The sequence below is a fragment of the Morchella sextelata genome, assembly GCF_020137385.1.
Source record: "Morchella sextelata strain SCLS chromosome Unknown scls_11, whole genome shotgun sequence".
Taxonomy (NCBI): Eukaryota; Fungi; Ascomycota; class Pezizomycetes; order Pezizales; family Morchellaceae; genus Morchella; species Morchella sextelata.
In genome coordinates this window covers 35,614-50,770 of record NW_025408626.1, presented here as the reverse complement: position 1 = coordinate 50,770, position 15,157 = coordinate 35,614, and the positions used below count along the sequence as shown (strand labels likewise).

At 44.7% G+C, this 15,157-nt stretch overlaps 6 protein-coding genes across 6 annotated transcripts; 3 read left to right on the top strand and 3 right to left on the bottom strand.

Moving 5' to 3' along the window:
- Nucleotides 1–5,208: 5,208 nt before the first annotated feature.
- On the bottom strand, nt 5,209–5,529 carry H6S33_001464 (uncharacterized protein; the record flags this gene model as incomplete). Its single annotated transcript, XM_044832924.1, has 1 exon — nt 5,209–5,529. The coding sequence occupies one exon, from the start codon at nt 5,527–5,529 to the stop codon at nt 5,209–5,211; it is 321 nt and encodes a 106-aa protein (XP_044693525.1).
- Nucleotides 5,530–7,463: 1,934 nt separating this feature from the next.
- Nucleotides 7,464–8,023, bottom strand: H6S33_001463 (uncharacterized protein; the record flags this gene model as incomplete). Its single annotated transcript, XM_044832913.1, has 3 exons — nt 7,464–7,675; nt 7,727–7,862; nt 7,931–8,023. 3 exons carry the CDS (start codon nt 8,021–8,023, stop codon nt 7,464–7,466), a joined length of 441 nt encoding a protein of 146 aa, XP_044693524.1.
- Nucleotides 8,024–9,559: 1,536 nt separating this feature from the next.
- Nucleotides 9,560–9,826, bottom strand: H6S33_001462 (uncharacterized protein; the record flags this gene model as incomplete). The annotated part of the gene is made up of 1 exon (XM_044832902.1): nt 9,560–9,826. The coding sequence occupies one exon, from the start codon at nt 9,824–9,826 to the stop codon at nt 9,560–9,562; it is 267 nt and encodes an 88-aa protein (XP_044693523.1).
- Nucleotides 9,827–9,886: 60 nt separating this feature from the next.
- Nucleotides 9,887–11,092, top strand: H6S33_001461 (uncharacterized protein; the record flags this gene model as incomplete). The annotated part of the gene is made up of 1 exon (XM_044832891.1): nt 9,887–11,092. The coding sequence occupies one exon, from the start codon at nt 9,887–9,889 to the stop codon at nt 11,090–11,092; it is 1,206 nt and encodes a 401-aa protein (XP_044693522.1).
- Nucleotides 11,093–11,676: 584 nt separating this feature from the next.
- H6S33_001460 (uncharacterized protein) lies at nt 11,677–12,411 on the top strand (the record flags this gene model as incomplete). The annotated part of the gene is made up of 1 exon (XM_044833330.1): nt 11,677–12,411. The coding sequence occupies one exon, from the start codon at nt 11,677–11,679 to the stop codon at nt 12,409–12,411; it is 735 nt and encodes a 244-aa protein (XP_044693521.1).
- A 1,634-nt stretch (nt 12,412–14,045) lies between these two features.
- H6S33_001459 (uncharacterized protein) lies at nt 14,046–14,255 on the top strand (the record flags this gene model as incomplete). Its single annotated transcript, XM_044833319.1, has 1 exon — nt 14,046–14,255. One exon carries the CDS (start codon nt 14,046–14,048, stop codon nt 14,253–14,255), a length of 210 nt encoding a protein of 69 aa, XP_044693520.1.
- Nucleotides 14,256–15,157: the final 902 nt, after the last annotated feature.

The window sequence follows — 15,157 nt, the reverse complement described above, 5'->3', positions numbered from 1 at the left end:
TGACGACGGCACTTAACCTTTCCTTACAAAGTCTCCATATCTGATAGTGTACAGGCCACTAGGGATGCAGACTGATACATCGGAAGGTAGGTAGAGAGAGTGGAAGGCAGAGAGGGCAATAGACAGTGATATAGAAAGAGTTATAATCCATAATGATGGAACCACCTCCAGCTCCACCTAGTCAACACTCAGAATCATAATCTGTTGATGACAAATCATTGTATAGAATCATGCCTTTTAGACGTCTATTAGGCGGACAGAATCATGTTCAGATTAATGCATTGTTGAAATCGAGCACTGCCCTTGTCGCTATGCAATGACAGTAGGATATCTTTGAACACAGAGGTGACAATGGAAGAGGGCTTTGGGAGACCGCTTCAGCAGTATCCGGCATATTGGACACCCTGCGTTGTGCATGTAGGCACGTATGCAGGTGGTGAGTGATGCAGGTAGGTAGTAAGATGGTGGCCTGGGTAGACAGTCAGGCAGAAATCTAGAATGAGTGGTAATCCATGACTTTCTTTCAACTGCAGGTTGTTTTGAAATATGACTAACCACTCCGAATGATAGCACTCAATCATCTCACTTTGATGAGTCTTTATCGCTCTGAAGAATAGCTTTTTAAGATCTCAGAAAATCTAATATTTGGACTGCTAGGCAGCATACCTACAGAAATATTTGTCTGTCAGTGCCTGCTGGTGGACCAGCATACACTTCTATACCATTCCTATTCATATTGCAAACATGAGTTGGGTCAAACTTCTGTTGAGTGTTGCATTTTTATTGTATCGTTCGAAACCACAGTTCACTGCCAGCCACTTGAGGCGCCACTGCAGGCCCGCAAAGCGTCGAGGGTAAATGGCTGTTGAACGAAACCTTTCTACAGATTGGTACACTGGCAAATTTGTGAAATTTGTATCTAGTAGGCCAATGTCGGACAGGATTTTGAGGTTGCCTGGGAACCGTCGCCCCACAATTCCGGGCTCCATGGCTATGGGTTGAACAGGACGATCCGAGTCCATTCCCATCATCAGATATACGCGTACAGGGGGTCGTGGTCGTGATTGCCGGGGCGGAGGTGGTGGTTGGGGTCTGTTGAGTAGGGTAACTCACTGTGAGTCTTGGCAACCCATCCTGGTTCACTCCCGGCGCCGCCACTCACCGGGCGGGTACAACGATCGATGACTGCATGGCACCGAACGCACCGTCTCGAGCCCACGATCATGACGGCGCACGAAATTCAATGATGCCGCGTTTCCCCATCCTCTGCTTCGATGGAATACATAAATTTCGGATTCCGAACTGCGGGTTACCGCATCGGGCGAATCCCACTTCTTGTCTCCGCTGTGTCTTCTTACGCCAACTCGGATTCTGACCTCCAGGTTACCGCCCGGTGTGTTTTCTAACACTAAATCGGATTTCAATCTCAAACAACGCTATGTGCAATACCTGCAACCCAATATGTGAGTGACGATCCATGACCGACATTCCATATTGTGTATTGTAGCAGTCTGGTTTTGCATATCCCCTTGTTAGGGTTGGTCAAAATTACTAAGCAAATGGATTACTTCTGGTAACTCACTGGATTATATTTTTCCGACCCACAAACTTAATTCTTTTGAAACATGTCAGTTTTATGTGAGAGCCGCTAACCACGAAACCTAAAGAAAATTTTTAAATATACTCATAAACTAACTTCTAATATATAACATCGACAACTTACAATCCTAACAAAACCAATAAAAACATTTTGCAAACAGGATCCTGTATGTCAATAGACCGCACAAAATACTAAAATGTTATCGCAAATCTGTTTGTATGCTAAGTTATTGACACTCTGGTCCCTGAATTGTGATCTCTTATCCGTCCCAAACCCCTTGCTTAACAAAGGAAAACAATCTTTGTGACCCTAGCAAAAACTTATAACCTGGTATACCCAACCCCCTTACGCCCCTCTACCCCACCGAGCACTGCAGGCAGGAAAAGAAGACTTTCACAAGTCTCCCCTGTCCTCAACCAATCCAGGATATCTGTCACGTCCCAGCAAGGCTTCCTGAACTTCTCTTTCGTGACAACCCTACCCACAGGGATTTTCGCACCACCACGTTTCACCAAACCCAACAAGTTCAATCAACTCAATCTACTATCATTGAACAAATCCAACTCAACAATGAACCATTCTTCATCTTCGCAGAACACGCCCCATACAATGAACAATACACACCCCGATATTACTACATCTACTCAAGGATTGTCCTGCAGGAATCAAACGCCAGAATAGACCTGAACTATATGTTATGGGTAGTTAGTAACGCCGTCACCATCGCTATTGAACGGATCAAACAAAACATCAACCAAATCAACCACGATAACACTGCCAGCAAGCAACTCATTTTCCAGCAAAATGGGGCTCTGAAACACACCCTCAACATCCCAGTAAAACAAATGTTCGAAATAACTAAGAACCTTGACATAATAAACGAGAAACTCCACTGGCTACAACACCAAACCTCCTCAATGAAGCAGACCCAACAGAATGATTCCAACCAACACAGACCGATCATAGCCCCCCCAGCCCCAGCTGCAAGCCGACTCACCCCATTACACAAAGGCAAGAAATTGAAATATCTGTGCCCCCTGCCCAACCTAATTCAGCAGCGAACACGAATCATAAGCTGTCGCCGCCGCCCAAGATACAGGGACTGAATTCACAACAGTCACCAACAAGCAGAAACAAAAACCTAAAGATGACCCACTGTTTAACCACAAATCACAAAAATCAATGGGGAACTCGTTATCGAGACAAGCAGGGATCCGCTAATCACACCCCCCCCGATGTCAGAACCAAAATCAACTGCAAAATCCAAGATCCTGACTGCCAACTCATCACCAACCAGAAAACGAACAAAGATAACTATATCCTAGAATCAATATTCACAACCGCAGCTACCAAAGTCCTCAAATACAAAATAGAAATCGAAGCCGCCGGCAATAAACTCAAAGTACCCTTTATTGACAGCGGAGTTGATTCCTCGAGGCAGTTACCGGTGCTTTTCGGGTATTATATAGTAGAGGCCCCGAGGGCCATTGTCAAGATTTTCGGGATGCATATTCTGCTCCACTACCAGCACGGCAAGCATGCCTCCCAGACCAAAATAACAGAAACGTTCAGTTCCCCATAGGCCCAGTCAGCGTGCTTCAATTTCGTCCTCTGTTAATAAACACTTACGGGGTGCAATGAGTGTTTCCAGTGCGGCCAGCTCTTTAGATTCTATAAACTCTATAGTTTCTGGATCGACAACAGACGTGGACACAGATTTTGATAACGGCCCATCGAGCTTTGTAGAGAGTTTTGATAGCTATCCTGAGGGCCAAGCAGTGGTGGAATACTCCTCACGTGGGTGGATCAGACTTGACGATCATTCAGAGGAGGACGACGCTGCCCTGTAGATATATGAAGATGACTATGACTATGTGGTTGACTATGATGAGGATGAACCTGGAGATGAGATTCTCCCACCTCCACCACCAATCCTAGCTCCACCCCGACTAACACCAAGTCCCCTCTCTGAATGTAGGCCCTCCCCACTACCACCACCATCTAACCGGTCATTACAAATGCCCCCCTCAGGATGAATACTATTTCAGACTCCCCCAGAATGAAGACATTTTCAGGCTCCCCCAAAATAGGGATCACGGCTCAGAAAAAGAGCAGTGGAGGCTCCTGTAGCCTCCGTTAGGGATCTTGTGGCCTCCCGTAAGAGATCAAGTAGGCCAGTAGAAGAAGCAATTGCTTCTTTCTCTGTCCCGGTGAAAATAACGCAGGTATGTGCCCACTATACTCTTTGATTTGTCTATACTTATCGTACAAGCATGGCAATCGTGATGCAGTTAATCCACCCAAACCGACGATGCAACAGCACCCCCTGAGCGCCGGGCAAGCTTTCGAGAGAGCAATCTTTACATCTCCAAATTCCTCGGTTGGTTCGTTAAGCACCTTACGACATGAGCATGAGCTTTATCGTACACCAGCTGCTTCACAGTCATATCGTACCCCTCCTGCTACCCAATATCATGGTTTCCCATCCGTGCATGGAACACCTGGGCCGGAGTTAGTTGGCAGGTCGTATAGCAAGTTGCCAGAATACAAGCTAATAATTAAACACATCGGAGAGCTTCTCCGGTGTTATACACTGCTTGAGGAACCTTGGCCACAACCTGACTCTCTTATGGTTAATATTCGAAAATTTTAGGCAGAAGCAAGCGATCATTTTAATACCACTTTAAATCTGACTAAAAGTAATAGAACAGGTGTGAATAGGTTTAAAGCCTTCCATAAGGCTCAGGGAGCCCTTGCTTATACGACTAGGTTCAAATCGTATCTTCACGAGTGAGATCACACCTTATTTATGCTGTCAAAGACTATATAGCGAAGTTCATCCTGTATGGGATGAATGAGCTTCTTACAGCTGAGAAATGGGCCACCAAAGTCAATTATCTACTCGAAAAGGACCGTCTCATCAATGACCCTGACAACTATTCGGTAAACATTTCTTGTCTTTGATTAGCATTTTAGAAGGCTCTAACAGCCTTCAGGGAGGCCGTTGATACTTCTGGGCTCCAGAAATCCTGGACGTGATATTTCTGAAGTATTACAAAGGCGACAAGATGCGTGATGCAAAGAATCCTGATTTCTTCGATGGTATTTCTCCGGCATTCATATGCCTGGTCTGTATCGGAATCTAGTTTGTTCTCTGATGTTGGACGACTGGAGATTACGTAGAAGGTGTGCACTTCAACCCAAGGCAGAATATGGATATCATGTTTAAAGCGTCTCCAACCCTGTGAAAGGCTCCTGCTGACTTGTCAATGTCAAGGAACGTATTCTAGGATGATGAATATATGGAAGAAGAGAAGTGTACAAAACTAAGTGGGCACTCTAGAAGTGATACGAGAAACGATTGAAGAGAAGGTCAACATCGCTATGTAACTACACATGGTGCTGAACGTACTAATAACATTACTATATATTTTGAGGAAGTACGAGGGCCCAGGGAGTTGATATCGAAGCTGGGGCAGAAGGAAGATGATGAGGCATTGGCAGTAGATATCATGGCGTGGAGGGCTGCAAAAGCCCATCGCAAAGCTCAGGGAGACAGAGCTACGGTCGAGCATAGCAACGTGGACAACATTGGTGTGTCACTATGGCTAGGTGTAAGGAACCATGGGCGAGGCATAAGCTGAGGGGTCGAGGGACATGGTTAGGTTCCCCGAGGGAAGGGCCAGGCCTCGCGCGAGGGCGAGGGATGATGCAGTGATGTACCCAAGGGTAGGGACAGAGGTCTGTACGCGGACAGAGGAGAGGACAGCGACGAAGGTCTGTACGAGGACAGAGGTAAGTGTCCGTACGAGGACAGAGGTAAGTGTCCGTACGAGGACGGAGATAACGGCGGTCGGCATGTTAACCGGACAGAACGAGGTGAGGAATAGAGCGGCGGCGAAGATCATAACAGCGGGCGCGCCGGGCATAAGGGACAGCAGACGTAACGGGGACTGAGAGTAAAAGTAATGTATTGAAGCGAGGAAAATCCCCAAAGTAATAACCCACAGTAGAATACAAGATGTTGCGTAAGGAAAGAGAAAAGAAGACAACAGAAGACACAAGCAACTCTATATAGTAAGAAGATGACAACCAATTACTAATCCCACGGAACCTTCCAGACTTCCTAATAACTCATACGTTGAATATAGCCGTATGGTTCGTAACACTAGGTGATAGGGTAGAGGGGCTAAGTGAGGCAGTAGATATTATACCAATGCCTTCTGAAGCCTAACCAAGGGCATAGGAGGAATAAATGGTAGGAATTCCTTTCGTGGATATGGATAAATAAATACATTGTCTCTACGCTCCATCAGAAATTTTGTATGCTAATATATTACTATGTGTTTGGGTTTGGGTTACTAAATCCCACTGCGCCTTGTTAGAGTCTTTTCCGAGGTTCTCCTGGGATGTCAGGAGAGCAGCTGGGTGCTCAGGAGAGAATGAGAGGGCTCCCTATATGTCAGGAGGGTGTGAGAGGGGTTGAATTTTTTTTTAATGGCTCAGGAGAGCATTGGACCGCTCGCTTATCTTTCGGGAGCGTATGAGTTGGGTTGAATAATTTTCTTAATAGCTCAGTAGAGTATAGGAGGGCTTGACACGACCTCGGCATTGAATGGGAAGGGGTGAATAGTTTTTTTATTGGCCCAGGACAGTTTAATACACCTTTCTGATCCCTAGGGAGGGTTTAGGAAAGGGTAAACAGTTTTCCTACTAGCTCAGGAGATTGTGAGGAGTGTGTTTCTGTGAATACGTATATGTGATTATCTTACTATAGGATCACTGCCGGTATGGCATAGGGACAGGGGATAAGAATCGTCCTCCAGAGAGCATCAGAGATGTCACTCGTTCTCGGGGTGGTTTGCTGAGGCTTTCAAAAATCTGTATCTGCTATCATCAGACACTAGTACAAATCTCGTATAGCATCCCGATAACCCCCAAAGCGTTCGGGAGAACCTCCCGAACCATTGACAAGCCTTCGGATCACTAGTCGGGTGCTCAAACCATTACAGAGAATTAAAGTTTAGCGGGTATCTCTGGAGATCTTCCATATCTCCCGTACCTTCGGTCAAGTTGGTACCGTTTGCTGATTGAGTAAATATTACTTGTTAAAAACATTCTTATAAATACCGGAGTAATATCAATAAATCCAAAGTAAGAAAAGGTTCCCAATTGAATCCGAAAGCTTTTGTAGTATTGCCAATTTCATTAGCCGTTATTCCCATTCAAATCTTCACCCCCTTATAGTTCGCAAAACTCAAACAGAGTTTACCCTCTACTGAAAAATTTGGCCACGAATGTTTTTATTAATTCAATTATTCCCCGACGTATGATTCAATAAAAAAAAAAAACAAGAGTGTATATTCCGTAAACATTTCAGCAGATTGAAGCCGCAAATATATATTAACAACAGAAACCAAAAGTGATTTAATGAACCTGAATATGTATTATAATACTAAATACGCAAATTTCAAATATGGAATATGTATTATGCATAGTAGTGAATCGGAAATAAAGAAATACGTATTATTTACATAAATAAATCACAATCTATAAGTAAGAGAAGTTGAATTAATTTAAAGAGTCAGGGAAATAATCCTACGTAATATGTATTATTTCAAATTTATAAAACTACTTAATATGTATTATTTCACGAATTGATTCATTTAATTCAATCAAATTCAATATAGACACATATTTGAATCAATCAGTCAAGTATAAAATGAAATTTTATTTAGAAACAATATAAAAACCCAATAAGAAAAAACAAAACCTACGTAAATACAAAAAATAGCTAACTAATACAAAATACCCAAGATTGAAATACGAAATACGAAATATGAAATAGAATATTAAAACCAATTTACAAGGTCCCAAGTCTCTCCATGAATTCCGGTGGAAAAGAAATCTCCTCCAAAGTATTAACTTGCTCCTGTAATCTCTGCACCTGCTCACTCATAGTATCCAATTTCTCCTGCAACTCAATCTTCTCCAACACCAGCCTTTTTTTCTCCAGGTCAAACTCCTGAACCTTTGACCTCAAAGTGGAATTAATCAAGTCTCTAACACCTGATGCTGGAATATTATCAGTCTACAATAAATCTCAATTGGAAGTGAAATACATACCACCACTAAACATAGCTTCCATCAGAACCTTATCATCAATGGTGCTACTACTCACTTGATTTTGTCTTTTAACAACTGACGTAGGTCCCACTGTTTTGGGTATGGGTTTGGGTGTTTGGAGTTTGACCTGTTTATTCTATTTAATGTGAGTCAAATTATTAAAAGAGCAGTAAAGTGTAATACCTACAGCAACACCAATTTCACCATCACCCTCCTTTTCATCAACTCTCTGTCTTTTACCCAACCCAAGTGATGTCTTTGATGGATTTGGTGAACATATTTATTTAGGGTGGACATTGTGCTCACCAGCACCCAACTGATTCAGTGGCTTGGGTTTTTTCAACTCAACTGTTGGGTTTGGCTTAGGGGTTCTGCTGTTGGCTTTTGGTGTTTTGCCATTTATGGGATTGAAAGAGCTTTTTTGCAGATTGGGTGGAGGTGTTTTGGTAACAACAACACCCTCACTATCTGAACCAGATGTGCTGGATTTGTATTGGTTCTTGTTCCACTAGAGTTAGAGTTAGCAAATTTGAATTTGAAATACGGGATTTGAAATACGTATTACCTTGCTCACTTCAGCATATATTTCACCAGTACTAAGAAACACCCTCAAGTCATACACTTCCTAAATTTTCCAAATAATCCCCATTACTAAAACAGTTAGGATTATCAACAAAGGAGTTCAGCAAGCTGTGGGGTTCATGTATGCATTTTGGCCAAAATGATTGCATTGGGAGAGGAATTGAAGGGGTGGGGTTCTGATGACTATGCAGTCAGTGGTTACAGGGATTTCATTTTGGGTGTTTTTATGTCATATTGTATTAAGGTTTAAATTTTTCTTGGTTATTATATTTGTATTTGAGTATAATAAATTCGTATTTCAATTTCACTTTTAATTATTTCGGAAATTCCCTCCATTTTATTACCATTGAAATAAAGGCTGTATATATTATTTGTATTCAAATTTCTAAATAAAATCATATTCATACTTATATATTTGCTGCAATAATCGCATTATTACGTATTCATATATTTGAATATTATTTTGATTTATTTTTAACCGCAATCTAGTATTTGTAATACTCATGTCTGAATGGTTTCTATTTTATTAATTTCAAATCCCTATCAATAAAAATAGTAATATTAATTCGGGGTATCCTACGATACCTTTTTATAGTTGCTAAACATAACTAATTCGAATAATGTATTTCGAATATTTCATGATTTCATTTACTCATTTCCGTATATTTGAAATACGAAATATTGCATTCAGTATTACTCTGAATACATATTAATAATAACAGTCGCAATCGTAACTGTCGTACAATAGTTTCCAACAGGCCAAACTACTCCAATCAATTCGGGCCGATATGAAGCACTACTGTCCGATGCAACCCCGATATTAGTACACTCGAGAGGAAATGCCAATTGTTTGATTGTATATTTATAATGGTTTTGGGGCCCTCCCGACTGCTCAAGCGATTCATAAAAATAAAATGATTGTTCTCACGCCTCCGGATATTTTTGAATTGGGAACTTTGAAGCCTGCTTCATGCCTGACTTACTGATTCTAATATATCGAGGCCTGTTTCTCCCCAACCATAAACATTCCCGCCATACCGTCCTATAGTATTCACAATATCCTAACGAGACTACAAAGACGTAACTCAAGTGACGTTCTCTACTGCATTCACAGTACAGGGAACTACATTTTCAGAACTGGTTTATCCAACTCCATTTTCCTATACTTAATCCTAAATACAATAATTGATTTAATACCTAAAGTAACGAAAATACAATATAGGTATGATATCAAATTCCCCACGATATCCTTTAGGACTTGCGATAGTTCCACAAATCCTCCTCTCCCCCCTCTTCGTAATTATTCACTATAGACAATTCCAACTCCAATTCTTCTTCCTCTTTCTCCTCTTCTGTATCAATCCCGCAAAACTTTGCACTAATCATTTCGTACTGATTGCTCTCGGAACCAGCAAGAACTCCTGTAACACTGTTGAGTTTTCTCCGGGAAATTCGGAATTTGACGGGATCCGCAGCCAGAGCTTCATCGTCCTTGCCCAAACACTCCCCCGGTATCATCTGAATCGTTATACCCTATTTTTTATGTATCTATTATGGTTACCATTTAGATTATACGACATGTCCACCCCCGACCCAACTGTATGGGCTGCACCCAATGATGTAGAAGGATTCAGGCAGATGTATGAGGCTGACTCTACTGAATTATTCAACAACATCGCCACCCTCGTCCAGCACGTCGGCTTCCAAAGGGACACCCTTCATACACAACTTACCGCCGCCAATGAAACTATTGACAACCTCGAGGGGCAGATAAACCGGCTCAACCTCGACCTCAATATCGCCCGTGCTTCCTCCGCCCCTACCGTCGCTGTCCCCGTTGCCGCTGCTCCCCCACCTGCTCCTGTCCCCACCTTCAGGTCTGAAAAGTTTCCAGACCCTGAAAAATTCGATGGCACCCGCACCAAGCTCCCCAGATTCATCACCCAACTTCGGATGAAACTTGAAGTCAACCACGATCGGTTCCGAAACGAGGCAGCAAAGGTTATTTATGCCGTCAGTCACTTGGAAGGAAGGGCCCTTGACCAGGTCATTCCACTCATTAATGCTAACCCTGCTGCCCCCTTTTCGTCCATCACTGCCTTCGTTGCCCACCTGGAAGCCTCGTTTGGAGACCCAGATCCCCAGAATACCGCCCGTCCCCAACTCGTCGCCCTGAAGCAAGGGAAAGGGGACTTCGCCAACTATTACTCGCAGTTCCTCCATATTGTGGCCTACCTAGACTACAATGAAGGAGCCAAGATCGGTGCCCTGACCGAAGGACCGTCGGAAGACCTGAAGGACGCCATAACATACCAGGCAGATAGGCCTAACACCATAGAGGCATATGCCACCATGTTAATGACAATTGACAACCAGGTTCAGGGGCATAAAGCTGAACAACGGGCCATTCGGAATACAATGGGACAATTCACCGCCCCCGCTGCTGTCGCACACCCATCTCATACCGCTGGAGGCCTCGCCCCAATGGACCTCTCCGCTCTCCAAAGCCACCCCACTCAACGTCCTGCCATCGAACAACGATACACTTTTATCAATGGACAACGCAAAACCTCTGCCGCCGAAAAACAATGGCGAAGGTACAACAATCTCTGTATGTACTGCGCCAACTCCGGTCATGTCTTTGCCAACTGCCCCTCTGCCAATCGCCCGCGCGGTAACCAACCGGTTATGAGAGGCGCCCTCCTCGCACCCAGCCATACGGCCGTCGACCCCGCTGCTCCACCGGTCGCTAGTCCCGCCTCCTCTGGGTCGGGTTTTCAGTAGTCCCGGGCTCGATTAATGGCCCCTGCCCGGGACCTTCCAATGTTTCTCCTTTGTCTGCGTTTTCTATCTCTGGCTTCTCGGTATCGTCTGTGGAGGATTAATTGAATGGGGATCGTTTTGTTGCTTCTTGTAAAATTATACACAATAAAATACCCATTCAAACTCACGCATTGATTGATACCGGTTGGTCCGGATTCGCATTCATTGATGAAACATTCACGCGCCATAACAACTTCCCATTTCTCCCCCTTAAATCACCCCGCACTCTTGAAGTCATCGACGGACGGCCCATATCTTCCGGACAAATTACCCACCTCTGCTACCTACCGCTATCAATTGACTCCCACCATGAAACTATCCCCTTCTTTGTCACCAAGCTCGGCTCATACCCACTCGTCTTCGGAATCCCCTGGCTCCAATTGCATGACGTCACATTACGGTTTAAGGACAACAGTATACTGTTCGACTCCGAACACTGCAGACGCAAGTGCAACTCTTCCGCGATACCCGTTCCCATTAGAGGGGTTGCACCACCGCCCCGTTTCCACTTCATCAGTTCAGCTGCTCTTTGTCGCTTTGCTCGAATGGACAAACTCCAAATCTTTAGTACAACTATTGAGGAAATAGATCAAACTATGGGCGAGGCCCCTAAGGAAGACTGGAGAATCCGAGTCCCAACCCAATATAAGAGGTTTTATGAAATGATGGATGATAAATTCGCTAATGAGATGCCGCCTCCCCGCCCCTACGATCATAAGATACCGCTTAAGGAAGGGAAAGAGCCCCCTTTTGGACCACTTTATGGTATGTCCCGTGAGGAACTCATTGTGCTTAAACGATACATACAGGACAACCCCCAGAAGGGCTTCATTCAGGCCAGCTCTTCGCCTGCCGGTGCCTCTGTCCTATTTGTTAAAAAGGGCGATGGAACACTCCGCCTCTGTGTCGATTATCGTGGCCTCAACGAACTCACTGTCAAAAACCGCTACCCGCTGCCACTCATCCGGGAAACTCTCGACCGCCTTTCCAAAGCCAAGTGGTACACCAAACTTCACCTTCGCCAAGGGTACAACCAGATCCGAATGGCTGAGGGTGAAGAATGGAAAACAGCCTTCCGAACGCGTTACGGGCATTTCGAATATACGGTGATGCCCTTCGGCCTTACCAATGCACCAGCCACCTTTCAACATTTCATTAATGATTGCGTCCACGACTACCTCGATATGTTCTGCACAGCCTACCTCGACGATATTCTTATTTACAGCGACACCTTCGAGGAACATCAAATACACGTCGAAAAGGTCCTGGAAGCCCTATGAAGAAATGGAGTACTGTTGAAAACGGAGAAATGCGAATTTCATACACAAAGCACCACTTATCTCGGCCTTATTATCGAACCCAATGGTATTAAAATGGACCCGAGAAAAGTGGAGACAGTGAAGAATTGGACCGTCACCAAAACAGTTAAGGATGTGCAAGCATTTCTAAGTTTTGCTAACTTTTACCGCCGATTTATACGTGGATTCTCGGAAGTGGTTTCTCCCCTTACCAGACTGACGTGTAAGGATATATCATTTGGATGGACACCCGAAGCCCAAACCGCCTTCAACGCCCTGAAAGAAGCCTTCACCACGGCTCCCATTCTTACTCATTTTGACCCCGAGAAAGAAATCACCGTGGAAACTGACGCATCTGACTATGTCTCTGCCGGCGTACTCTCCCAATACAATGACACTTCTACCCTTCGACCTGTCGCATACTTCTCAAAAAAACACTCCCCCGCCGAATGCAACTACGAGATTTACGACAAGGAACTACTGGCAATTATTCGGTCTTTTGAGGAATGGCGACCGGAACTTGAAGGAGCTGCACACCCAATCGCCGTCATATCCGATCATAAAAATCTCGAATACTTTATGAGTACCAAACAACTCAACCGGAGACAAGCACGGTGGGCAGAATATCTGTCACAGTTTAATTTTGTCATTAAGTACTGACCAGGGTAACAAGGAGGGAAACCGGACGCGTTGACAAGAAGATCAGGAGATCTCCCTGGAGAGGGGGATGAAAGACAATTGCATCAGAGTCAAGTGGTATTAAAGAAGGAGAACCTTGATGTAAAGCTAAGTTTGTTGGCGGGTTCTTTCTCAAACGAGCCTGCTGAAAAGAACGCCTCACTGCATGGACTGTTCGATGAAGGATATAGCGCTGACCCATGTCCACAAAAGATACTGGATATGTGGAACAAAGATGAACGACAATCAAAGGACATATCACTCGCCGAATGCACCGAGGTTGAAGGCCGATTACTTTACCGAGGCAGCATATATGTCCCCGATTACAACCCTCTTAAGCTCCGAATCCTCCAACTTTATCATGACGCTGCCTCTGCTGGACATCCGGGACGCGAAAAAACATTCGAACACATCAGTCGAGACTACTACTGGCCCCTTATGCGGAATTATATTGCCCGCTACGTTCGGAACCGCCACACCTGTCAACGAAGCAAGCCCAATACCCACGGAAAACTCGGCGTACTTCGACCTTTACCGATTCCCGAACAACCATGGCAGGAGGTATCAATGGACTTCGTTACCGGACTATCGGAGAGTGAAGGGTACGATGCAATTATGGTAGTTGTTGACCGGTTAACGAAGATGCGACATCTCCTCCCCTGTAATACAACTATCAACTCCGAAGACGTCGCCCAACTATACCTGCGAAACATATGGAAGCTCCACGGGCTACCCACACACGTCACCTCCCACCGTGATACCCAATTTACAGCCAAGTTTTGGAAGGCTCTTTGTAAACACCTCGACATCGAAGCAAGGATGTCTACCGCCTTCCACCCGGAGACCGACGGCCAAACCGAAGGCTGAATGCTGTGATGGAGCAATATCTACGTGGGTATGTTTCTTACCAACAGGACGATTGGGTAAAATGGCTTCCTATGGCAGAATTCTCCGCCAACAACCAGATCTCCGCATCCACTAAAGCTACACCACTCTTCGCGAACTATGGATTCCACCCCCGTTTCACAGTGACGATTAAATCGCTCGACAGAACCCCACCGAGTCTCAATGCTAAAGACTTCACCTCGAAGATGAAAGAACTTCATGAGTACCTACGTTCCAACATCCGCACGGCGCAAGATCAGTAAGAGCAGGCCGTCAACACCAAATGAACGCCGGCTCCACGGTACGATATCGGCGATATGGTGTTTGTTTCAGCAAAAAACATCCGAACCATGCGTAACTCCCGGAAGCTGGACTGGAAGAAACTGGGACCGTTCCCCATTAAAGAAATTATATCGCGATATGCGTATCGAGTTGACCTGCCTAGGAGTATGAAAATGCACCCCGTCTTCCATGTATCATTGCTAGACCCCGCTGCAAACGATCCTGTACTGGGGTAAATTCAACCACCACCCCCACATATTATCGTTGAGCAGGAGGGGGAGTATGCAGTTGAGGAAGTCTTGGACTCGCAAGAATTACGGAATACTGGCCTGCAATATTTTGTTAAATGGACAGGCTATACCGACCCTACCTGGGAACCCGTCACATACCACGACAATACCGCCGCCGTCGATATCTTCCATACACATTACCCTGACAAACCTGGACCGTTGGAAGGCAAGATTAAGGTTAAGGCTCGCAGGAGCTCGCGCTTGAAGGGAGGGGCTACTTTCATGTATCGATTAGTGGAGGAACGGGGTTACGAAGAGTTGGCTTAGTCAGAAAGGTTCTATTGGGTTCTATCGGGTTCTGTTGATTGTTAATGTATGAGTCATGTTGGATTTGTCATCGCTGGGATTTCGTTGAGTATATTAAAGGGGGTTGTTTGTACTTCTCGTTCTTTTTCTTCTTCTTTCTTTACGCAACGTCTTCTGTATCTACGCCGTTTACTGCTATACAATATCACCATTCTCTTCTTTCTTTAAAGAAGACCACCGCCTCGCTTCCTCCGTGTCCCGTCGAACCTTACCAACGCTAGAGTCCCGTAGTACCCCTATTGCGAGTTCCCATACCGCCCCCTATTACACTCTTCGTACCCTGCGGA